The sequence below is a fragment of the Theropithecus gelada genome, chromosome 16 (genome assembly GCF_003255815.1).
Source record: "Theropithecus gelada isolate Dixy chromosome 16, Tgel_1.0, whole genome shotgun sequence".
In the NCBI taxonomy this organism is placed as follows: Eukaryota; Metazoa; Chordata; class Mammalia; order Primates; family Cercopithecidae; genus Theropithecus; species Theropithecus gelada.
In genome coordinates, this window is record NC_037684.1 from 37,023,306 (window position 1) to 37,050,830 (window position 27,525).

Sequence of the window (27,525 nt, forward strand, 5' to 3'; positions counted from 1 at the left end):
TAGATACTTATCTTTTCCGGGTAGTTTTAACTTCAGAATGCTGAGATAAATATTTTTAAAATACTTTTGGTAGTCTTTTACTCTCTCTGGTGTAAAATGTGACACGTGACTTCCCTTTCTTAGTTTAAGTTCCCTAAACTAACTTTCAAATATTTATTTCCTTATAGAAATTATATCTACAATTGGATAAATTCCTTTAGCTGGGTTTCCAGTAGACCTGGATATAACTAAGACAGGAAATATAAAACGTGTGTGTTGTTAAGCACATTTTAATCAGCTCTTATCATAGTTGAGCACAGAGAAGAACATTAATGTTATAAAATATAAAACTCTGTATTTATTAATAGTGATGAGCTGACTCTGAATTTCAGCCTGCCAAGAAATCTTTTAAAAAGAGCTTTTACTGCAAATCTTGCTTATTTAAGATAGAAAAGTAGGATAATTATATATTGTAACTAAATGAAGATCAAATAAAAGCAGAAATCTTGAGCAGGCAGGACACATCCTGGCACTCTTTATGATAACCGGTCCAAAGTGTCAGTAAAACAATTGGGCATTTCAGAGTTATATTATATATAAAAGTTGGTTCAAACACTTAATTATAAAAATGTCTTTTGAAGCTTAAAGTACCATAAAATGTGCTAATTATATTTCACAGAATATCACTTTGATTTTTCTGTAAATCAAATCTGAGTTTTTTATTTTTCTTTGTATTTATTCTTGAAATTAGCTGATTCTACCTTTTAAACAAAATAAAGCTGGTGTAATCTACCATGTTATAGAACAGGAAAGAATTTTCCTCTGCCTTTGTAGATACAATTCAAAAGTAAGTCAGCCTGTTCTTGAAACCATACTTTACCCAAACAGCCCTTGGTCCCATTCAACAAATTAACTTAATAAGCATTTTTTGAGCACCTATTTTATGCCAGGCATAATGCATTTGCTGAGAATAGAATGTAAATAAGACATAGTCCCTGCTCATATAGAGCTATTAGAATACTACAGCCTAAGCCATGCTCAGATGTTGAAAGATCAACAGGTGTATCACTCTGCTATTGGTACAATAATGCTGTGTAACAGACTATCCAAAAATATAGCAGCTTAACATAATCATTTATTTTTACTCACGCATCTCAGGTTAACTAAGGGTTGATTGGTCTAGGCAGTTTGGTTAGGTTTGGCTCCAAGCTGGAGACTGGCTCCAGATCCACCTTATTCTGTCCTCCTTGGACCAGTGGGCTAATTGGACATATTTTTTCATAGTGTTGGCAGAACCAAAAAAGACAAGCCCAATTCCACAAACACATTTTAAATCCTTCCTTGTATCACATCTACTAATACACCATTAGTTAAAGCGAGTCAAATGATCAAATCCAAAGTCAAGGGCAGGGAAGTGTGCTCAACCTCTAGTGGGAATTACTGCAAAATGGGATTCAAGGTCTGGTGGGGGGAACTGCAAAGACAGATGAGAAAGAGCGTGTATATAGGAGAGGCTGAAGAACTGGGGTCAGTATTTTAGTTTGCTACGGGCATGTTTTGGGGAGCAGCAAATACAGAGATAATCAGTAGCTCCCTTCCACTGCCTTTGTTGGACTATTATGACCAAGCAAAATGCCACCAAAATGTTTCACCTTGCCTTTGCAAGGAGAAGCTGGGTTATAATTGTGTCTTGAATGTTGAGAACATGGATTGAAAGCTTCATTGTAATATTAAAGTTATGTAATTGAGGAATTTGGGGAGGTGGTATAAAGTTAAAAGATTTCTCAACTTTTTGTGTTGAGAAAGTACCTATTTTTATAGTATTATATGGAAAGTAAGCTGCTAATAGTGTGTGTGGCTTGCTGGCATTGGAGGGGCACAGGAAAAGAGCAAATTAGTCATTACCAGCCCGGGCAACAAGGAGAGACCCTGTCTCTACAAATAGTAATTTTAAAAAATTAGCTGAGCTTGGTGGTGTATGCCTGTAGTTCCAGCTACTTGGGAGGCTGAAGTGGGAGGAGACCCTGAGCCTGGGAGATCAAGGCTGTGGTGAGCCATGACCACACCACTGCACTCTATTCTGGGCAACAGAATGAGACTGTCTCAAAAAAAAAGGAATTCATTTCCTTCTCCTGTTGCCAACATCACTCCCAAATATATTTACCATACCCTAAATGTCATGATATCAAGAGTTTACTCTGTTACAATAGTTGCAACAGTTTCTGAGCTCTGTGTAGTCCTTGTGCAGAGGAAGATTTTTGGTGAAAGCTTCTGCTTAGAATCAGTTATAGGTTGAGTATCCCTAATCTGAAATGCTCCAAATTCATAACTTTTTGAGTGCTGACATGATGCTCAAAGGAAATCCTCATTGGAGCATTTCATATTTCAGATTTTTGGATTATGAATGCTGAACCAGTAAGTATAATGTAAATATTTCATAATCTCCCCCAAAATTCAAAATTTTAAAACACTTCTAGTCCCAGGTATTTCAGGGAAGGGATACTCAATCTATATCAGTCTTCTTAATCAACTGATTTATCTCCCTGGGCCAATGGTGTGGCCTCTGTTTGGGATTAATGACCCATTTTCACAGCTGCTGTGGAATACATATGAATTGGAATCTGTATCTGTGAAAAGTAGGATATCCTAATACAAAGGATTCATATAATGACTAATGTTTTGTAACTACTTAGTAAGTTTTAGGTAATATTTATGTTCAGAATATCTATGAAGGGAAGGGAGATGATATTTGTGGTAGTAGTTTTAGTAAAAGTAGGGGAATAGTTGTGCTCAGACTATCCTAATATTATTGTCCTAATATGGGAGAGGCCAAAAATTACCCATAGGGATTCTTAGCAAAGACATAAGAATCTTCCAAGCATCTCTCCAGGCAAGTAGCCCATGCATTTCTCTTAAGAGACTGGACAGAATGTCTTCATTGTTACACTTTCTGATTGTTTTATTTCCCTTTAAAATAAAAGCCATAATTCAAGAAAAGCATGTTACACACTACCCAGCACATTACAGGTGTTTAACAAATACATGTTCATTCCTTTTAGTTCTTTGCACCTTAGTAATAAACGTTTAAAAAGATTATTCCTTCTTCTTTTTTATATAAGCAGAAGAATCATCTATACCATCAAGAGAAAGAGAGGGTAAGAGGTAGAGAAACAGAACCATATTGCTAATAACAAGAGTTATGCAAAGTTTAAATATGGTGTATCAAGAGATAGTGTGCTCCCACCATTGGAAATGTTCAGGCATAAGCTATACAACTACATTGAAAGAGATAACAGAGTTGAGCATTACACAGGTGTTGGATGGGACAGCCCTTAAGGTCCATTCCATTCCAGTAATTTTAATAAAATATTCTTTTGACTGCTGTCTGCTACATTCTTTAGTAAAATGTTTCCTTGCTCATCTTTTTTCTTTCCTATACACTGATTAGAAACTATGGTAAAAGTATTGTTATGGCACAGTGCTGACATTTTTTTATTAACAATTTTGTTATATTTGTTAAGTGAATGAACAGGTTAACAAATGAATATCAGTACCCAATGTCAATCATCATAAACAACTTATATATGAGGTTGGAGATGTAAGTTTACTTACTGTCGTAATTCTTGTTTCCTTATGCTGAGGGAATTCTGAGTTGTCTCCCCTTCCTCTTTTCCTTCTTAGTTTATATTGAATAGCTTATTTATAGTCAGCTATTAGGTAAGGTAGTATATGTCATTGGTGGCAAAATTGGATTTCTTGATTAAAATTTTGGATAAAGTCTTTGAGGCAAATGACCATGTAATCTCAACACATCTTACAATTTCTCATATACAGAAATATACTCCCCAGGTATTTGGTGGCAAAACATGTGAGGCCCAGCAGCCATGAAAAGATAATCTTAGGGGTTTTTTTTCACTCTCACCAACTCAAACCAGTTGTTAGTAATAAGTTGGTAGCTAATATTTTCTTCCTTTTTTGTGTGTTTTTGTTGTTGCTGTTGTGTTTGAAACAGGGTCTCTCTCTCTGTTTCCTAGGCTGTAGTGCAATGGCATGATCATGCCTCGCTGCAGCCTTGACCTCCCAGGCTCAATCAATCCTCCCATCTCAGCCTCCTGAGTAGCTGGGACTACAGGCACACACCACCACGCTCGGCTAATTTTTTTTGTGCGTTTTTGTGGAGATGGAGTTTCGCCATGTTGCCCAGGCTGGTCTTGAACTCCTGGGCTCAAACGATCCACCCTCCTCAGCCTCCCAAAGTCCTGGAATTACTAGCACGAGCCACTGGTAGCTAATATTTTCAAACAATAAAATGGATACTCTGGTATTTCTTATGATTTGAAACATTTTTTGTAAAATTAATTTTTTCTTTCACTCAGTTTTTAGTAAAAACCCATTTACTATTTCTTTTGATAACAAAGAAACTTCCTTTTTCTTACTGTCTCTGCAGTTTTCATGATCCAGACCTTCAGAGGCAAGATGGCATTTTAAGCTTTTGGCCTAGCATTTTGTTTTTCATTTTAAATCCCACATCTTCCATTATCTGTTTCTTATATGAAGTAAGGGTTTATGTTTATTTGCTTAGCTTGTTTTGCTTTTTGAATATGAAATATTTAATCCCTCTGTTTAAGGTTATAGAACCTCTTAGCAAGCACAGGTTTATTATGTACTGTCTTAAAGTAGCAAGTGAAACGAAGGGTTAATATTTTTTACAAACCACTTACTTGGATTTTTAAAAGTATAAAATACATGTGTTTTATATGTATTACATATTTTGCATATATATTTTTTGGCTGGAGTAAGCCCTGATTCCAAAGTTCTGGAGATACAGACTAGCTGAAAGACATTTTCTGAACTTGAATATTCTAACTAAACTTTTCTTTCTTGTCAGCCACCAGCTCTGCCCACTTGGAAGACCTTGCTTACCTGGATGAGCAGAGACATACACCTTTGAGAACCTCTCTGCGAATGCCAAGACAGAGTATGGGTGGTGCTCGCACACAGCAGGATTTAAGAGGTTAGAACCACAGAAGGGCTTTAAGGATGCGCGGAAACAGATGGAAATGGGACAAAGCCAAAAAGTTCCTTCGTTTCCTATTCCCATACTTACTTAAACTTCCCTTAAAAAGTGAAATGATCATTTTAGCATGTGACCAGTTCATTTCTGCTGAGTCTAGAGAAAGATAAACATAAATACATTGTACTCCTCATAGACAGGCATTGTGTAATTATCAACATTTGGAAGCATTAGTTCCTCGAAATTCTGAAAGAAGACAAATGTAAAGGGGCTGTGGTAATGGGGGAAATGACCTTTTTAAGATCTTGGATTTCAGAAGTGAATATTGCAGGTGAGCTGTGCTGATCATCATGTGCAGGTTGAGCATTCGTAATCTGAAAATCCAAAGTCCAAAATGCTTTGAAATCCAAAACTCCGAGTGCCAACATGATACCACAGCGGAAAATTACACACCTAGCTTCATGTGATGGGTTACAGTGAAAACTTTGTTTCACAAAATGTTGAGTAAAATTATCTTCAGGGTATGTGTATAAGGTGTGTATGAAACATATGAATTTCTTCTTTAGACCCAAGTCCTATCTCTAAGATCTTTCATTATATATATGCAAATATTGCAAAGTCCAAAAAAATCTGAAATTCAAAACACTTCTGATCCCAAGCATTTTAGATAAGGGATACTCAAGCTGTATTTTGCTAGGGATTTTTTTTTCATTTTTGTTTTAGTGGCCATTTCTAGTAACATGCAATACTTTTATTATCTTGGTCTTTTAGAAAGTGCCTATGATCCTGGCCTAACAAGTTCTACATAACCTATCCTTTTCTCACTCAGGCACCTGTTGCCTTACCTGCTTTGTGACATGCTACATGCTTCTCCAAGCTGGCACTGGATCTTTTTAAAGATTTTCATTTTGTTATAATCATGGTCTAGTTGAGGAGCCTCTTACTGGTATTTCTGTCTCTCTCGTGTGCTCAAAATGAACCAAACTGTCTCTGATAGCTTTTAACAGATAGTCTCCTTTCTCTGGTATGTTAGCAATCTCTGTCTCTACCAAAAGTGTGTTTTTTATTTTATCTTACAGATTATTTTCAACTTTCTTTAGCTGTTTTCCTCACCGGTTGTCCTATTGCCTACTGTAAGCAGTATAGTGCCACATGCATAATTCCCACGGGAAGGAATTTGTACGTGTCCACTGTCCACTCTAGACATCATTGTGCTAACGGTTTTTCAGTGATGGCTAAGCAAATAGGAGCATAAAATAATTGATTGTATTGCAACAATTACCATACCTCCCATCAATAGCAGTTAGTTGATAACCTCAATCATACTTTTAGTTCCCAGTCCTTTTGTCCATCGTGCTTGCCAGTTCTTCAGTTTGCCATAACCAGTTGCATGGCATATGCAACTGTGTATTTACAGTCCAGAAAATGGAAATATATCAAGCACTATTTTAGACTGATTACATCTAAAGCCTGAATAAATTTGATCAAGAGACCAAATAATTGATTTGCCCCCCGACCGGAATGCACAGCCGTAATAAAGAAGATTGGACAGAACTGCTGATCTATAGGGACCTTCAGATTTGATTGAAAATCTGCCACATTGGCATCATCTTGCATCTCATTACTAAAAAACATACTGACATTGCTGACTTTATTTTCTGCTTTACTAACCATTGAATAATAGATGTTATACTATATAGAAAACAAAATTATTTGACAGATTTCAGCAGTGAAATTTTTGGGAAACCTTTATGTTGAGTTCTGTTGATATATGATAGCACCTATCTGCTTCTAGTATCTGAAGATTTAATAAGGTGTTTAACAGATACATTCTGGTGAGCTTGATGTTTACAAATACCAGTTTTACCTGGAATGCAACAAAGATATTTTCCATTGCATTGATCTTCAGCTGAAACATTCAGTGAAACAACAAAAGCACATTCAGAGATTTTCCCAAAGCTTACCTAAATCTTTAGGAAGGGCTCTACCTGAATAATGAATTTCTAAAAATGCTAATTTCATATTCCTTGCAAATAAGGTCTTAACTTACTGTTTACATTAATATTTAAACTGGAGTTTGTCCATTGATGAAGATGCTATGATGTTAGTATTTCAGTTCCTTGAAGTCATCTTTATTTTTCAAGACCTTTCCTTTTAGCAGTCTAAATGGTTAGAACATGCCATCCAGCTGGGTACATTGAGCCATAAGAAGCAAGGTGTTTACTTAGCAGTGTAAAGTGTGCTAAAACTAGTAATAACTTTAATTCAGAATTTTCAGAATTTAGAGTCCCTAAACAATAATCTTCTCTCAAAAAGTAACATGTTGTCTTGATTATTGTTTACAAATGAATTGTATGGCTTAGGATACAACTTAAAACACATTATCAAGAAAGGAAAGCTAACTTGGGCAGATAAACTTTCCTTATGTTTCTGCAGACCTGCTTGGCAAGCCTTTATAATTTGTGATTATTATATCCACAATGTTGTACTTTATTTCAGAAAAAGAATCAGATTTGTTTTCCTGGAATAATTGTTAAAAACATGTCACATCATGCTTTCTAATTTTATTTAAAGGAATGTACAAATTGCAGTCATATTTCAGTTTGACATATTTTCCTTCTGATTTTGATTAAAATGAAACTACCCCCAAAAAAGTAATAAAATGAAAATCTTTTTTAGTCTGCATTAAGGTTTGTCTTTCCACTTTAGAATAGAGGTGTATCTTTCCACATTTTAAAGCAGTACTCCAACAAGTTCTATGAAACAGCGTTTTTTTTAACTTTTATTTTAAGTTTAGGGGTACATGTGCAGGTTTGTTACATAGGTATGAGTCATGGGGATTTCTTGTACAGATTATTTCATCACCCAAGTATTAAGCCTAGTATCTATTCATTATCTTTCCTAATCCTCTCCCTCCTCTTGCCTCCTCCCACCAGTAGGCCCCAGTGTTTGTTGTTCCCTTTTATGTGTCCATGTGTTCTCACCATTTAGTTCCCCCTTATAAGTGAGAACATGCGGCATTTGGTTTTCTGTTCCTGCATTAGTTCGCCAAGAATGACAGCCTCCAGCCTTATCCATGTTCCTGCAAAGGACATAATCTCGTTCTTTTTTGTGGCTTCATAGTATTCCATGGTGTATATGTACCACATTTTGTTTATCCAGTTCACCATCAATGGACATTGAAGTTGATTCCGTGTCTTTGCTATTGTGAACAGTGCTGCAGTGAACATATGTGTGCATGTGTCTTTACGACAACAATTTATATTCCTTTGGGTATATACCCAGTGATGGGATTACTGGATTGAATGGCAGTTCTGTTTTTAGGTCTTTGAGGAATTGCCACACTGTTTTCCACAATGTTTGAACTGATTGTGGAAAACACTCCCACCAACTATATAAGTCTTCCTTTTTCTCCACAGCTTTGCCAGCATCTGTTATATTTTGGCTTTTTATTAATAGCCTTTCAGACTATTATGACACGGTGTCTCACTGTGCTTTTGATTTGCATGTCTCTAATGATCAGTGACATTGAGCTCTTTTCCTTTTTTTTTTTTTTTTAATTATTTTACTTTAAGTTCTGGGATACATGTGCAGAACATGCAGGTTTGTTACATAGGTATACGTGTGCCATGGTGATTTGCTGCACCTATCTACACATCATCTAGGTTTTAAGCCCCGCATGCATTAGGTATTTGTCCTAATACTGTTCCTCCCCTTGCTCCCCAATCCCCCAACAGGCCCCAGTATGTGATGTTCCCCTCCCTATATCTGTGTGTTCTGCCATTGAGCTTTTCATCATAAACTGGTTGGCTTCATGTATGTTTTCTTTTGAAAAGTGACTGCTCATGTCTTTTGTCCATTTTTTTAAATGGGGTTGCCTGGTTTTTTCTTAACAAATTAATTTAAATTTAAGTAATTAAATTTCTTAACTTAAACAAATTTAAAGTTCCTTGTAGATGCTGGGTATTAGACTTTTGTCAGAGACATAGTTTGCAAAATTTCCCATTCTGTAGGTTGTCCGTTGACTCTGTTGATAGTATCTTTTGCTGTGCAGAAGCTCTTTAGTTTAATTGGATCCTGTTTGTCAATTTTTGCTTTTATTGGAATCGCTTTTGGTGGCTTCATCATGAAATCTTTGCCCATTTCTATGTCCAGAATGGTATTTCCTAGGTTGTCTTCCAGGGTTTTTATAGTTTGGGGTTTTACATTTAAGTCTTTAATTCATCTTGAGTTAATTTTTAAATGTGGTGTAAGGAAGGGATCCAGTTTCAATCTTTGCGTATGGCTAGCCAGTTATCCCAGCACCTTTTATTAAATAGGGAGTCCTTTCCCTGTTGCTTTTTTTTGTCAGTTTTGTTGAAGACCAGGTAGTTGTAGGTGTGCAGTCTTATTTTCTGGTTCTCTATTATGTTCTCTTGGTCTGTGTGTCTGTTTGTACCAGTACCATTCTGTTTTGGTTATTGTAGTCCTGTAGTATAGTTTGAAATCAGGTAGTGTGGTGCTTCCAGCATTGTTCTTTTTGCTTAGGATTGCCTTGGCTATTTGGGCTCTCTTTCATATGGGTTCCATATGAATTTTAAAATAGTTTTTTTCTGGTTTTGTGAAGTGTCGTTGGTAGTTTGATAAGAATAGCATTGAATCTTACCAATTACTTTTGGCAGTATGGCCATTTTAACAATATTGATTCTTCCTGTTCACAAACATGAAAAATTTTTTTTTATTTGTTTGTGTCATCTCTGATTTCTTTGAGCAGTGTTTTGTAGTTCTCCTTTATAGATATAATTCACCTACCTGGTTAGCTGTATTCCTAGGTATTTTATTCTGAAATAGTTTTTTAATCACAATTCTGGTTTTAAATGATCCTAGAGATAGTAGTTAGTGCTTATATGCACTGTAGTGTACCCAGTAGATAACTAAGTTTATTGACTGACTGATTTCAAGTATAGAGACTGTCTGAAATAATATCCTCTGGATATATGTCTAAAGAATATTTGAAGTGGCAAGCCATGCATTGATTGGGAACTTTGTATGGGCAGAATCTTGTACTGTTCTGTTAAGAGCAGTGTTTCTCAAACTTTTTGGCCCCAGGATCCTTTTATATTCATTAAAAAATTACACAGATGGCTATGGCTGTCCCTCTAATCCCAGCACCTTAGAAGGCCAAGGTGGGAGACTTACTTGAGCCAGAAGTTCAAGACTGGCCTAGGCGACATAGAAAGACCCTATCTCTACCAAAAAAATTTTAAAATAGCCATACAGGGTGGTATACACCTGTAGTCCTAACTACTCAGGAGGCAGAGGTGGGAGGATCACTTGAGCCTGTGAGGCCAAAGCTGCAGTGAGCCATGAGCCATTATTGCTCTACTGCACTCCAGTCTGGGTAATAGAAGGAGACCCTGTCTCATTTTAAAAAGAAATTATTGATCTTATATTTATATGGAATAAATTGATATTATCATATTAGAAATTAAAAATAATACATTAAATATTACTTTGTTTAAAGTAATATGTTTTAAAATAATAATAGGGATTGGTGAACTATTCATTTATTCATTTTTTGTAAATAATAGATCCATTACGTGTTAAAGTTATGTCAGCTGTGGAAAATTCCACTGTACACTTGTGAAAGAATGAGAGTGGAAAAAGACAAATAACCTCTTAGTGCTATAAATATAGTTTTGACTTTGCAAACTCCAAGAACATATCTCAAGAATCTAGGGATCTCCAGATGACGCTTTTATTTTATTTTAGGATCACAATGTTTAAAAACAAGTTTTGTTGGCTCTACTCCAGAGAGCTCCCAAATCCAACTACTTTTCACCTCCTTCAGTACTGCCTCTCACTGAGACTATTGCAGTAGGCGAGTTCAGTGGCTCTCACAGTGCGGTCCTGGGACCAGCAGTAGTGACATTACCTAGGAAGTTTTCAGAAATGCAGATTCTTTAGCCCCATTCCACACCTACTGAATCAGAAATTCTGAGAGTGGGGCTGGCAAGCCATGTCTTAAACCTTCCAGGTGATGTTGCAGATCACACTTTTAAAACCACTAGTTTATCCAGCACCTATAAAGAACTCAATCAAATTTACAAGAAAAAAAAAAACCCATCAAAAAGTGGGCAAAGGATATGAACAGACACTTCTCAAAAGAAAACATTCGTACAACCAACAGACACATGAAAAAGTGCTCATCATCACTCGGCATCAGAGAAATGCAAATCGAAACCACAATGAGATACCATCTCACACCAGTTAGAATGGCGATCATTAAAACGTCAGGAAACAACAGGTGCTGGAGAGGATGTGGAGAAATAGGAACACTTTTACACTGTTGGTGGGACTGTAAACTAGTTCAACCATTGTGGAAAACAGTGTGGCGATTCCTCAAGGATCTAGAACTAGAAATACCATTTGACCCAGCCATCCCATTACTGGGGATACACCCAAAGGATTTTGAGTCATGCTGCTATAAAGACACATGCACACATATGTTTATTGTGGCGCTATTCACAATAGCGAAGACTTGGAATCAACCCAAATGTCCATCAGTGACAGACTGAATTAAGAAAATGTGGCACATCATATACACCATGGAATACTATGCAGCCATAAAAAAGGATGAGTTTGCGTCCTTTGTAGGGACATGGATGCAGCTGGAAACCATCATTCTTAGCAAACTATCACAAGAACAGAAAACCAAACACCGCATGTTCTCACTCATAGGTGGGAACTGAACAATGAGATCACTTGGACTCAGGAAGGGGAACATCACACACCGGGGCCTATCATGGGGAGGGGGGAGGGGGGAGGGATTGCATTGGGAGTTATACCTGATGTAAATGACGAGTTGATGGGTGCAGCAGACCAACATGGCACAAGTATACATATGTAACAAACCTGCACGTTATGCACATGTACCCTACAACTTAAAGTATAATAATAATAAATAAATTAAAAAAAAAAAAAAAAGAAAATGTGGCACATATACACCATGGAATACTGTGCAGCCATAAAAAAGGATGAGTTCGTGTCCTTTGTAGGGACATGGATGCAGCTGGAAACCATCATTCTCAGCAAACTATCACAAGAACAGAAAACCAAATACCCCATGTTCTCACTCACAGGTGGGAATTGAACAATGAGATCACTTGGACACAGAAAGGGGAGCATCACACACTGGGTCCTATTGTGGGGAGGGGGTGGGGGGAGGGATACCATTAGGAGACATACCTAATGTAAATGACGAGTTAATGGGTGCAGCACACCAACATGGCACATGTATACATATGTAACAAACCTGCACATTGTGCACATGTGCCCTAGAACTTAAAGTATAATAATAAAAAAAAATACACTAGTTTAGAGGATGTCATTGTAATTGAAGATAAGCTTTATGCCTCAAGGTCCATACGGTCTATTTACAAAAGTGCAAAAATGCGTAGTTTGAGAGCTGGTTACATGTTATTCATGAACATGGGTTTAAGAGTACAGGCATAATTCATTTACCAGTTGCCTTAATAGTAACTGCAGTTATATGATGATAATGGTAGTCTTTTGACAGCTGGAGCAGAAGTTGTTGGGATAACCTCTCCAAGTGGGATATTAACATCAACATTGCTTCATTAGTAAAAAGTCCTTTTTTTTTTTTTTTACTCTTCAAGACAGCTGTTTTGAACAACTGTTCTACAAAAATTGATGTTTCCAGAAACCTGGCCCAACAAGGGAGAGGTCATATGAGTCTACTGTCCAAAGTTTCGTTGCAGCAACTTAATAGATTCCTAGCTGTCAACCCTCCAAGAGCTTGAATGCTAATGATAAAAGTCATAGAAGATTGTGTGCTAGTACAGAGTATATAGCAAGCTAACCTACTACAAGCGCCTTTTCTAGTCCCAAAACCTAATGTCTTTGATACTTATTAATTTGAACTAATTTAACTAATAAAGTTTTTAACTTAAAATTTTAAAGTTAGGCTGGGCATGGTGGCTCACGCCTATAATCCCAGCACTTTGGGAGGCTGAGGCGGAGGGATCACCTGAGGTCAGGAGTTTGAGACCACCCTGGGCAACATGGTAAAACCCCATCTCTACTAAAAAAAAAAAAATAGAAAAATTAGCCAGGCATGGTGGCGTGGGCCCATAGTCCCAGCTACTCAGGAGGCTGAGGGCTTAAGAATCACTTGAACCCAGGAGGTGGAGGTTGCAGTGAGCCAAGATCGTGCCACTACACTCCAGCCTGGGCAACAAAGTCTCAAAAAAAAATTTTTTTAATTATTTTGGAGTTCATATTTTTAAATTTAATCACCATTATGTTAATGTGGAGTTATGCTAAAAATTATCCACCTGAAAATATCCACTCTTTCTGATCATCTTAATGAAAGCTCTCATTCCATAGAGGAAGATAGAAACTAGGTTTGCTGCCTATTACAAGGAAGGAAGAAATAGTTTATTTTTATGGATAAATGTAATAAATCTTATGATGGGTTATATAAAGGGAACCAGGAGTAGTTAAAATATAGAAAGCAAATTCTAGCCTAGTGACTTCGAATGGTAGCTACTTGGGTTAAATTAACAACAAATTATTAATATTGAGACCTTAACCTGCCTGGTATTAAATTATAACCACCCTCTTCTACTACTTGGGTTAAATTAACAACAAATTATTAATATTGAGACCTTAACCTGCCTGGTATTAAATTATAACCACCCTTTCTACTTGAAGAAATTATATATTGCTAATTAAAACTTCATTTCTCAATATATGCTGGTTCCTTAGAACTTTCACTAAATCTCGTTATATAAAAGGCCATTCAGAGGCTTTGTGTTTAGTTATTAGCTACTTTCATAGACACTAGGTTGGAGGGCATATGTAGAAATGATAGTCTGATTCATTGGCAGAATTTATGTGAAATTGGCCCTGCCACAGTTAACTTGGTTTTATCAAAGCAATAAATTTAATTTTTATCAAATCCTTGCTTCAAACCATTTATGAGTCCTGTACTGTTCTGAAACAATGAATCCTTTATGAAGATGACTAAGATGCATGTCATGAAGCTAAATGCTCTTACATTAGCCTACTGAGTCACACATCCCTGAGGTTGCTTAGTCATCTTGATCGTTGCCTGGCTGGCTCTCACATTTGCAAGGGAATATTTCCATCAGTCTTTTCTGCCTCATTGTTCATTATTTCATCCCTACAAGTAAGGTTAAATTTTCTTCTTAAGTAGATTCCAAACCCAAGGATAAGGTTGCATGCATATAACTTCCTATACTAAATATTATATGGGTAGATTGTAAGTTTTAGTTGTATGAGGTTGTTCCCCTCACCCCCAACCAGCTCTTCTGCAGAGTACCTAAAAGTTTGAAAATGTCCTTGAATGTCTGCTAGATACTAGTCTGTGCTTTTTGGAGTAGTCTGGTTGTGATTTTTTTTAAAGCAAACCTCTACTTATTGAAGTCACTCTATAAGAAAATAATTTAAAATAATTTATTAAATAAAGTCACTCTAGATATGTGCACAAATCTAATAAACCAGACTTATTTAGTAAAGTTTGAAAACCTTAGCAGTAGCTGATACATGACAAGTTCTTCCACAAGACCTGCAAGAGAAAAATAACCTTTGAGAAAGAGAAGAGTTTATAAACCACATAATCTTCTAATATTCATATACTTACTTTAAAGAAAGGCTGTGGAGTAACATGAACAAAACTCTCATCTTGACATCTAACTCTGCAAGATCTCTCGCTGGAAATATTTTAAAGTGCCTTGAGTGCAGTAAAGAAAAATACTCTTAAGCCATTTTGATGTTTTGATCTAAGTTAAAGAATAAGCTTCCTCAAAAGTGACTAGGTCTATTAAAGTAACCACAATGCCAATAAATTTACCTAGATAACACTTTGCAAAAAAAAATTGTAATTCAGTAAAATGATCTAAGTTTTTTAATCTTGTAGTATATAAAAGGTTTCTTGTGAAATAACTTCCCCAGATACTCATAAAATTACAGAACCAGATAATTTCATTTGTAGGGCCACAATGAAAGGCTATTTCATCAATGAGAGTTCACTTTAAAATGTTTTATCTTAAATTTCAATGAATTAAAATAGCCAGTTTTTTTTTTTTTTTTTTTTTGAGACAGAGTCTCGCTCTGTCGCCCAGGCTGGAGTGCAGTGGCGCAATCTCGGCTCACTGCAAGCTCCGCCTCCCGGGTTCACGCCATTCTCCTGCCTCAGCCTCCTGAGTAGCTGGGACTACAGGCGCCCGCCACCGCGCCCGGCTAATTTTTTTTGTATTTTTAGTAGAAACGGGGTTTCACCGTGGTCTCGATCTCCTGACCTTGTGATCCGCCCGCCTCGGCCTCCCAAAGTGCTGGGATTACAGGCGTGAGCCACCGCGCCCGGCCAAAATAGCCAGTTTTGATATTCCCAAAAATAAATGTTGTATATCACCTTAAAAGCCAGCACTCTAGGAGCACAAAACTTAAGACAACTGTATTGACATAGTTATATTTTATCAAGTATTTCCTATTTTAAAAGCTTTACTGTTTTATGTTTTCTCTACATTTTGAGGTATTAAATGTGAGGAAGCGTATAAAAAAACGACAACCTCTGGGAGAATTGGGTTTTCCCTTTTTTTTTTTTTTAAATGTTCTCCAAAGATCTTTGTTCCGTTTCTGAAAATTCCACTCAGCAGTGACTCCAGATTTTTCTCAACAAATGTTTTCCCATAAGACCAATGTCAGAAAGCTGAAATTTAATATGCAAGTTATTCAAAGATTCAAAGTAAGAATTTTTTCAGAGTAAAATAAACCTTTCCCCTTTTTTATCCCCCCATTAATAGAAAGCAATGGACTTGGTAAAACACTAAGACAAATGTTAACAGTGAGACACTCTTCAAAAGGTATAAAAGTGATAGCATGCATTTACTGGAGTTCTTACTCTTTGTGGGCACAGTGCTTAGAGCTTTAAACATATTCTTATTTAATCCTCACAACTCTTTAAGTAGTGGTAATAAGGAAACTATGTCATAGACAACATAATATAAAAAGCAATCAGTAATACAATCATAGCAGTACATTGGCTTATGGTAGATACCCTGTACTCTGCGGTATTGGAGATGGCAAAGACTGTTGAATATTTCAGCAGGAGCTGTGGTCAGAGAGGATACCTGATGGTTCATTCACCCAAACCAGCTTCAACTCCTCTCTTCCTTAATAGTACCTCAGTTTTCCTTTCATTTGAGCTTTAAATCTTGGAATCAGCATTGAGTCACCATCTACATTATCTCCTATATCCAGTCAGGACCAGACCCTGAGGGTCCAGCTTTCACAGAGTTTCTCACATTCTTTCTATATTCTCCATTCTCAATATTGCTAATTAACTTGCCTCCCTCCTCTGGTCTTTCTATCTTCTTCTTTGTTGTTGTTGTTGTTGTTGTTTTCTGTTTTTTTTTTTTTACTTTTATTTTAGTTTCCAGGGTGCATGTGAAAGTTTGTTACATAAGTAAACGTGTGTCACAGGGGTTTGTTGTACAGATTATTTCATCACCCCGGTATTAAGCCAAGGACTCAACAGTTATCTTTTCTGCTTCTCTGGTCTTTCTGTCGTCTAATCAGTCTAATGCCTGGCTGCCAAAGTAATCTTTCTAAAATGTAGCTCAGAATCATGTCATTTCTCTGTCTTATAGTCATCATTGCCAGCATCCTTGTTAAAGTTAGTATGCAGGAATAGAAATTACCAACATTTAAAAGCAATTTTGAAGAAAATAAGTTACAATTTGTTACCTTTAAAATTAACTCTGTTAATACTTAAGAAAAGCTAAAAAAAAATTTTTACAGAATAGACACTGCCAGATGGACAATGAAATAGAACATGTAATGGAAAAGAACTAAAGGAACAGAGATAGTAAGATAATGTATAAGAACATGCCAACACAATGCTTAGTGAATTTTATTAGTTCAGTAAAAAACAAAGACTAAAATTATTTCTATGCCAGATGAGTCATCAGTATTTGACATCAGTATTTTTTAGTACTTAAAAAGAGGTAACAGGCTGGGTACAGTGGATCATACCTGTATTCCCAACACTTTGGGAGGCTGAGGCAGGAGGATCACTTGAGGCCAGGAATTCGAGACCAGCCTGGGCAACATAGTGAGACCTGTCTTTACAGAAACTTTAAAAATTAGCCATGCACAGTGGTACATGCCTGTAGTCCCAGCTACTCAGGAGGATCACTTGAGTCCAAGGCTACAGCTTCAGTGAGCTATGATCATGTCACCACACTCCAGCGTGGGTGACAGAATGAGGACCTGTCTTAAAAAAAAAAAAGGAGAAAGACAAGGAGAAGTAATAGAGTGACAAGGCAACCTGTGGAATAGGAGAAAATATTTTCAAACCATATATCTGATAGGAGTTAATATCCAGAATATATAAGAAACTCCTACAACTCAATAGCAACAAAACAATGTTTAAAAATGGACAAAGGGGCCCAGCGCAGTGGCTCATGCCTATAATCCCAGCACTTTGGGAGGCCGAGGCGGGCGGATCACAAGGTTAGGAGGAGATTGAGACCATCCTGGCTAACTCGGTGAAACCCCGTCTCTACTAAAAATACAAAAAATTAGCCGGGCGTGGTGGCAGGCGCCTGTAGTCCCAGCTACTGGGGAGGCTGAGGCAGGAGAATGGTGTGAACCTGGGAGGCGGAGCTTGCAATGAGCCAAGATCGCGCCACTACACTCCAGCCTGGGCGACAGAGCAAGACTCTGTCTCAAAAAAAAAAAAAAAAAATGGACAAAGGATTTACATAGACATTTCTTCAAAGAAGACATACAAATAGCCAATAGGTATATGAAAAAATGCTCAATATCACTAATTGTCAGGGAAATGCAAATCAAAACCATAATGAGATAGCACCTCACACCTGTTAACATGGCCATTATTTAAAATAAAAAAAAAAAAAAAAAGACAATAACAAGTTTTGGTGAGGATGTAGAGAAATCGAAACCCCATACACTGTTGGTGGGAATGTAAAATGGTGCAGTTGCTGTGGAAAACAGTATGGAGGTTCATCAGATATTTAAAGTAGAACTACCATATGATCCAGCAATCCCACTTCTGGGTATTTATCCAAAAGAACTGAAATCAGGGTCTCAAAGAGATATTTTCACTCCTATGTTTATTGCAGCATTATTCACAATCGCCAAGAGACAAACTACCTAAGTATTAAAGGATGAATGGATCAAGAAAATGTGGTCTATATATCAATGGAAAAGAGATCCTGTAATGTGCTACAATATGAATGAAACTTGAGAACATTCTGCTAAATGAAGTAAGCCAGTCACAAAAGGACAAATATGGCATGATTCCTCTTATATGAGGCATCTAAAGTAGCCATCAGAATAGAAAGTAGAATAGTGGTTGCCAGGAGCTGGGAGAAGGAGGAAATGGGGAGTTCCTGTTCAATACGTATAAAGTATCAATCATGAAAGCTGAAAAAGTTCTAGAGGTCTCCTGTACAACATTGTGCTTATAGTTAACCATGCTGTACTATTCACTTAAAAATTTAAGAGGGTAGATTTGTGTTTTAATTAGCCTCTCCCCCTATGGAAGAACAAACATCAGGGGTAGGCAACAGATGGCACTGAAATGTGAAGGTAATGGGAAGTCCATGATGCTGCCAAGACTCCTGAAAGTGATTGAGAAATGTGTAAAGTGAAAAGACTTGAACAGAATTTGACATCAAGAATGGGAAGACAGTATGAAAGCATGATCATCACTAGCATTTATTGAGCGTTTACTATGTACCAGGTTTCATACTAATAACTGCATTATCATGACAGCCCCATGAGGTATATGTATCCCCTCTTACAGAGTAACAAAATCAACATGGAGAGAGGAGTTAAGTAATTTGCAAAAGGTCACACAGTTGGTATGTCTGAGCATATAACCTACCATGATATAATACTTGTGGTTAAATGATCCTAGTGGCTATAAATTAGAAACAGAGGATTGTGACCCAAAGGAGAGGCAAATTAAGATATAGAGAGAGAGTAGCTGATCTAGTAAAATTAAAAAGCCCTAAGCCTTGCTAGGAAATACTAAACTCATGAAACTCCATGCTTTTATATAGCACATGTCATATCACATAATGTTTTCAGAGGACTGAAAGTCTTAGACTGGGTGCAGCAATCCTCATTGGTGAGCACTATACAGAAAGGACACCTCAACAAGGAACATAGTGTTTTCAAAAATAAACTGATTGTTCCCAAGGAGTCCCCTCACCCCCGCCATTTTTAACTTTTTTTCCCCGGTGTCCTATGAGTGAGATAAAAGTTTTAGATCAAGTTCTAGAAAGGTCTTAGATTGAGAATCATCAGCTCTAGAGAGTTCTTTTCAGACACATGCCTGACTTCACTGATCCTGTTTTTTACAGAGGATAATGGGGAAGTGGGGAGAAATGAAGTGGCAAAGGGCTTCTGTGAGGGAGCAAGGGAAATAACATTTGAGTCATTGTTAGGTCGTAGTCAGTATCACTCAGTTCTCATATGTTCAAAATCTGATTCACGTAAATCTTTTTTTAGCACTAAGAAAGAATCTTAAAGATTTCATCCAAGTCCTTTGTTTCACATTTAATGAAACTGCCTCCAAAAGCAGTTAATTCCACTTGCCCAGGGTAATAGAATAATAAACTTTGAACTAGAATCCAGATCTACCTTAGTCATTTCTCTCTTACCCTCTCCATGATTCTCTGTTACACTCTCAGATTTCAAAGATTTGCCAAATCTCAGGATGAAATGTACTTTTCAGTCTAAATAGTTAAAATAAAAACCAAACCCCAGATATGTTTTTTAATCGTTGGGTAAAAAAGTAAAACCTAATTTATTTTAGTTTAGTTTAGGTATTGATCTAATCTCTATATAGAATATACTGTAGGCTGCCAAGTAAATATCGTATATTCTTAATTATTGAGGACATCTGCTAATAGTGAAGGTTGATCTTTTCCCTTCTCTTTTTGAAAGAGTTGCTTTTTTAAGAGTCCTTCCCACCATCCTCTGTAGTAATTAATTACTAAGATATGATGAAAATATCTATCTCCTAGCTTAGTCTCTTTTGTTCTTGTTTTCTCCCTTTTTTCTTTTCACTAAAAAAGACTTGTTTAAATACGTCTGTTACTTCTTTGTCTGATTGTATTTATTAGCAGAAATCTGATAGGGTTAGAAAGATTGCTAGGTCGATTTTATGTAATACTGATCTATAGGGACAGGTTGTTCTGCTGATTGCTTCTGGAACGTCAGTAGGTCTTTTTACCTTGGCTAACACCTACCTATAAATAGGTAGCTGTACTGACTGTACTGTAAGAACTAGTTGCTGAGAATTTTTAAGCTAAAAATATTCCTATCAGAGTTAATGAGGTAAAATCATCATCTGGCACCTATGGCCTGGCAAATGAATACACACTTTACTAAAGCATTTTAAAGCCATAATAAAAACAGCATGTCTGAATTCCAGCTTTTGTTAATGGAAGAATTGCCTGGTTAGATTAAGCCTTCCATGGATAACAATTATGAAATATGAACCAAATACAAAAAATAACTATTTGAAGGCACTGGAGAGTGGCAAAAGGCAGATGGAAGTGGGAAGTGAGTTTACATTTGGAATATAGGGACCAAAACCAGTATATTTTCAAGTTTGTGGCATTTTGCTTAAGGACTCTTTCCAATCTGTGGTGGCTTCAAGTGGCAGAAAGCCACAGCTTTACTTACTTGAAGTATCAAAGGACAGAATCCCAAAGCTGGCAGAACACTGGAAAGTTAGCAAGGAAATTCTAAAAGAAAGGGAGCTGCAGAGGCGTTGGATCCCAAAATGTGTGTGTAAGCCCTGCCCCAGATCCTTGGCTGACTGCTGAACCATATATGTATAGAAGAAATCCTAATAAGCTCTGCAAAGAAACACCCAGAAGCTGAAAGAACTTAGGTATTTCAGCTGCTTATTATAACCGAGGAGAATTTGAGCCCAACTAAGTTAACGTGAACAAAAATCAGCATACTTGAGAGGAACATAACAGAATCCAGAGATTCTAAAATGTATATGTTAAACCCAGTGTAATTGAATAATGTACCCCAAAAATTCATGTCCACCCAGAATCTAAGAACGTGACCTTTTTGGAAATAAGACCTTGCAGGTATAATTAAATTAAAATGAGATCACACTAAATTAGGGTGAGCCCTAAATCCAGTGACGGTATTTTTTAAAAAGAAGAGAAGTCACACAGAAGTACACAAGGAAGGGGCCATGTGAATTTGGAGGCAGAAGTTGGAGTGATACAGCTATATAAGCCAAAAAACACCATGAATTTCTAGAAGCCACTAGAAACTAGGAAGGGGGGGAAAACTTCTTGAGCCTCAGAGGAAGCATGGCCGTAGGGACACCTTGATTTTGGACTTTTAGCCTCCAGAACTGTGAGAAAATAAAATTTGGTTGTTTTAAGCCACAAAGTTAGTGGTAATTTGTTATGGCAGCCCTAAGAAACTACTACACCAAGAATGTTAGTTAAAAGGAAGGAAATATTATAATAAAGATAAGAGCAGAAATCAGTGGAGTAGGAAATAGACAAACGTTAGCAATAATGAACGAAGCCAAAATTCGTTATTTGAAAAAACAAAATTTATGAACCCCATAAATAAAATCTATGAATCTTAATATTGCTTAAGAAAAATGGGAGAAAACACAAATTACTAATATCAGGAATGAAAGAGGAGATATCACTACACATTCTACAGACATAGAAAGCATAATAAGAAAATATAAGAGATGTTATAAATGCCAATAATTGCAACAACTTAGATGAAAATAACAAATTTCTTGAAAAGCACAACTTACCAAAACTAACACAAGGTGAAATAAAATATCTCAGGGTCTCTATTTCCTTTGAGAAATTGAACCTGCTATCAAAAACCATCCAACAAATAAACCTTCATGATCAAATGGTTTCACCATTGAATTCTATCAGGTATTTAAGAGTAGACGGGTAGATCATCTGACAGGTATATGTTTAACTTTTTAAGAAATTGCAAAATTATATTCAAAAGTGGTTGTATCATTTTTGTTCTCACTATCCATGTATGAGAGTTTCAGTTCCTCCTCATTCTTGTCAGTACATAGTATGGTCAATCTTCTAAACTTTTGATATTCTGCTACTGTGTAGTGATGTCTCATTGTGCCTTTAATTTGGATTTCACTAGTAACTGATATTGATAATCTTGTGTGCCTATTTGCTATCTGAATATCTTCTTTACATTTTGAAAGTTTTTTATCTAGTTTGGATACACGTCCTTTAACAGATACTTGATTTACAAATATTTTTTCTTTGTTTATGGCATCTCTTTTCATTCTCTTAACAGTGTCTTTTGAGGACAGAAGTTTTTAGATGTCCAACTTGTGAATTTATGTCTTAGAGGACTGGCCTTTTTGTGTTGTGTTTAAGATTTCTCTGACTAATCAAAGGACACAAATATTTTCTCCTAAAAATTCTGTAGTTTTATGTTTTACATTTAGGTATCTGATTTTGAGTAAATTTTTGTATATGATGCAAGATATGTGTCAACATTCTTTTTCTTTTCGGTTTTTTCTTCTTGGAGGGGAAGATACAGATACCTAGTTGTTCCCGCACCATTTGTTGTAAAGACTATGCCTCTACTGGATTCCTTTTGCACCTTTATTAAAAAGTATTCATCCAGAGATACATAGTTCTATTTCTGGACTTCTGTTTTACTTATCTAATATTCTATATTGATACTCATAACATACCTTATTACTGTAGCTTTATAATATATCTTGAAATCATGTCAACCCTCTAGTCTTCTTTTTTAGAGTTATTTCAGCTATTCTAGAGTCTTTACATTTCTTTGTGAAGCCTTGTAAATTTCTACCAAAAAAAAAACTGCTAGAGTTTTTATGGAGATTGGATGGATGGATGGATGGATGGATGGACGGACGGACGGACGGACGGACGGACAGATCAATTTGGGGGGGAAAGATAGATAATTTGGGAGGAAATCAACTTATCAGTATTGAATCTTCCAACCCATATAGTATATCTCTGCATTCATGTGGACCTTACTTAATTTCTATCAGCTGTATTTTCTAGCTTTCAATGTATAAATATTGAAAATCTTTTATACTTATCCTTCAGTATTTCATATTTCTTATGCTATTGTAAATGATATTGCTTTTAGCTTGATTTCTAATTGTTCATTGCCAATATATAGAAGTACAATTGATTTTTACCATATTGCTCTTGTATCCTAAAACCTTGCTAAACTCATGTATTAGTTCTAATGGCTTTTTTATAGATTCAGTAAGATTCTGCATAGATGATCATGTTGTCTGTAAATAAAGATAATCTTAGTTCTTCCTTTTTCTTGCCTTGCTACTCTGACTAGAACTAATACAATGTTGAGTAGAAACAGAGCAGAAATTCTTGCTTTTTCTTGATCTTAGGTGGAAAGCGTTCAGTCTTTCACTATTAGATATGTCAGTATGTTCTCCGTAGATGTTCTGTATCAGGTTAAGGAAGTTCTCTGCTGTTGTTAGTTTGTTGATAATTTTTTTTCAATCAGGAATTTATATTGGATTTTGTCAGAATTCCTCAACATCAATAGAAATTATATTTTTCTTTTTTAGTTAAAATATTGCAAAACACACTGATTGATATTTGCATCTAACTTCGCATTCCTAAGAGAAAACCTACTTGGTCATGACTTTTTAATATATTGATGGATTCAATTTGCTGCAATTTTGTATATACTCTTTTGCATTTATGTTCATAAGTGATATTGGTTTCTAGAGTTTTTTTAATGTCTTTGTCTGGTTTTAGTATCATGGTAATGGGAAAGTATTCCCTCTTTACTTTTTTTTTAAAGCATTTCATTTGCATTCCATTGAAAATACTTTCTAATTTGTCTTTTGACTTTTTCTTTGACTTACATATATTTACTTCTAGGGAACTTCCAGATATATTTCTGCTATCGATTCCAAATTTAATTTCACTGTTGTCAAAGAACATGCTTTGTATGCATGATTTCTTTTAAATTTGTACAGAATTTTTTACGGCCCAAGATATGATCTGTCTTCATAAATGTTTCATATGCAATTGAAAAGAATTTGCTATTTTACAGTAGACAGTTCTATAAATATCAAATAGGTCAAATTGTTTTTTTTCAAGGCTTTTATGTCCTTGCTGATTTTCTCTCTACTTGTTCCCTTAATCATTAGAAGAGAGAGATTGAAATCTTTAACTGCAAAAATGGATTTTTTAGATTTCTGTATTACTCCTTGTAGTTTTTGCTCTTTGTCTTTGGAGTTTTGTTATTAGAGTGTGTATTTAGGACTGTTAGGTATTCTTGATGCATTGACCCAGTGATCATTAGGAAATGACCTTTTTTTTATCCTTGATGATGTTCTTTGCTCTGAAATTACTTTGTCTAATAATAAAAAACCACTCCACCTTTCCATTATTTGTGTTAGCATATATTACTTATCTTTGTCCATGCCTTTAATTTTAGCCTATTTGTATATTTATATTTACAATGAGCTTCTTATTAACATCATAGTGATGGGTCTTGCTTTTTTATCCAATCTGTCTTTGGCTTCTAATTGAAATATTTAGATCATTTACTTTTTTTAATTAGGGGAGGTTTAAATTTATCTTCTTGCTATTTGCTTTTCATTTATCGTATCTATTCCTTGTTCTCATCCTGCTTTTCTTTATTTCACTACCACATTTTGATTATTTGTATGAGTATATTTTTATCTCCTTAATTAGCTGTACTCTTTATTTTTTGTTCACTGTTTGATGTATGCTATGTAGGTTTAACTTATTACAATGTACCCTCAAGTGATATTATACCATTTCATATATAGTATAAGACCATTACAATAATTATGTCAGGAGTGCCCCTTGGTTCAAGGATTCCCTAGGAGGACTCACAGGACTCAACATGTAGTCATTACCACAGCTATGCTTTATTATAATGAAAGGATACAAAGGAAGATCAGCAAAGGGAAAAGCCACAAGGTGCAAGTCTGGAGGAAACTAGACACAAGCTTCCAAGTACCCACTTCCAGTTAAGTCACACAACATACACTCAGTTCTTCCAGCAATTAGTTGTGACAACATGTGTGAAATATTGTATACCAGGAAAACTCATTAGTGATTCATTGCCCAAGATTTTTACTGGGGTGTGGTCATACAGACCCCCACCTTGCCTAACACATACCAGAATTCCAGGCTCCCAGAAGGGGAGCAGGTAAACCACATTGTTTGTACAAACTGTTTAGGTACAGTGAGCCATTCTGTTCTGGGAATAGTAAGAGCCCTCCTGAAATCCAAATTCCCAGACTTCTGCTAGGAGTCAACCTTGTAAGCAAGCTTTCTAAAGGGAACAGCCTCAGACCTGTTATTTTATTTCTGCAAAATGTATATTTCCGTTTGTCCCCTCCCAACCTCTATGTTGTTGTTGTCAGACATTTTACTTATATAAATGTTATATACCCCACAATACAGCGGTTAGTTATCTTTTAAAGAATTTTAACCAATAACATAAAAATCTTATATATTTATCCATGCAGTTACCATTTCTGGTGCTCTTCATTTCTTTGTGTTAATCCATATTTCCATCTGGTGTCTTTCCTTCTGCCTGAAGGACTTTAACATTTCTTGCATTATGGATTGGCTAGTGATTAATTTATTCAGCCTCTATATGTCTGTAAAGGTCATTATTTTAATATGATTTTTGAAATATTTGAAAGCTGTTTTCACTGGATAAAGAATTCTAAGTTGACAGATTCTTTTTCCTTTCCATAATTTAAAACTATAAATCCACTGCCTCCTCACGTGCATTATTTGTGACAAGGAATCTGCTGTCATTCTTTCCTTTGTTCCTCTGTACTTAATGTCATTTCTTCTCTAGCTGCTTTTAAGATTTTTCTCTTTATCACTGTTTTAATCAATTTGATGTGCCTTAGTGTCATTTTCTTCATGTTTCTTGAACTTGAGGTTTATTGAACTTCTTGCATCGGTGGGCTTATAGTTTTCTTCAAATTTGGAAATTTTGTAGACATAGTCTTTTAAATATATTTTCTTTCTCCCACCTTCAGAGACTGCATTTGCAACTATATTTGGCCACTTGGAGTTATCTCACAGTTCACTGATGCTATTTTTATTTTGGAGGGTCCTTTTCTCTGTGTTTTTAATTTTGTGTAGTTTTTATTCCTGTGTCTTCAAGGTCATTCATCTTTTCCTCTGTAATGTCAAATGTGTCCCTAATTCTATCTAGTGTATTTTTTCATTTGAGATGGGTGTGTGTGTGTGTGTTTGTTTGTTTGTTTGTTTGTTTGTTTTGAGATGGACAATCGAGTTTGTTTGCTCGCTCTGTCACCCAGCCTGGAGTACAGTGGCGCAATCTCGGCTCACTGCAACCTCTGCCTCCTGAGTTCAAACAATTCTCTTGCCTCAGCCTCCCGAGTAGCTGGATTACACATACCCGCCACCACACTTGACTAATTTTTGTATTTTTAGTAGAGATGGGGTTTTGCCATGCTGGCCAGGCTGGTCTCAAACTCCTGACCTCAGGTGATCTGCCCACCTCGGCGTCCCAAAGTGTTGGAATTACAGACGTGAGTCACTGCACCCGGCCTCATTTCAGATGTTCTTGTTTTATATCTAGAAGTTCAGTTTGAGTCTTTATAGCTTCCATGTTCATACCTTTTGAGCATATTTAATATAGTAATAATCTGTTTTAAAATATTTCTCTACTAATTCTAACATCTGTCTTATTTATTAGTTTCAGTTGATTGATTTTGTTTCTCCTAAATATGAATCATATTTTCTTGCCTCTTTGCATGCCTGATAATATCTTTTTGGTTATCTGATGTGAATTATAGCTTGTTGGGTGTTAGAAATTTTCGTATTCTTATACATATTCTTAAGCTTTTTTCTGAAATGTTATTTGCAAACAATATGATCAGTTTTCTGTCTTGCCTTAATCATTTGTTAAGCAGGACCAGAGCAGCATGTATTCCAGATCTAATGGTTTGCTACTACTGAAATAAGACCCTTCTGAGTATTCTACCGAATGTCCTGTGTATTTCTTTCTTTTCTATCTTTTCTTTTTTTTTTTTCTTGAGACAGAGTCTCGCTGTTGCCCAGGCTGGAGTGCAGTGGCATGATCTCAGCTCATTGCAGCCTCCATCTCCCGGGCTCAAGCAATTCTCCTGCCTCAGCCTCCTGGGTAGCTGGGACTACAGGTGAGTGCCACCATGCCTGGCTAAGTTTTTGTATTTTTAGTAGAGACAGGGTTTCACCATGGCCAGGCTGGTCTCAAACTCCTGACCTCAGGTGATCTGCCTGCCTCAGCTTCCCGAAGTGCTGGGATTACAGGAGTGAGCCACTGTGCCTGGCCGAATGTCCTGTAAATTTTTCCATTATGGCTGGTAGGAACAGGCACTATTTCTGGCCCTGTGTAAGAAGCGGATACTATTTTTT

The 27,525-nt window shown here is 36.2% G+C and overlaps 1 protein-coding gene across 1 annotated transcript in view; it reads left to right on the forward strand.

Annotated features, from left to right (window-relative positions):
- The window catches only part of TANC2 (tetratricopeptide repeat, ankyrin repeat and coiled-coil containing 2), a 481,882-nt gene that overhangs the window by 304,307 nt on the left and 150,050 nt on the right, over nt 1-27,525 (forward strand). Inside the window, exon 8 of the mRNA XM_025361091.1 lies at nt 4,868-4,993. Coding sequence (XP_025216876.1) covers nt 4,868-4,993 — 126 coding nt within the window. The remainder of the gene's footprint in view (nt 1-4,867; nt 4,994-27,525) is intronic.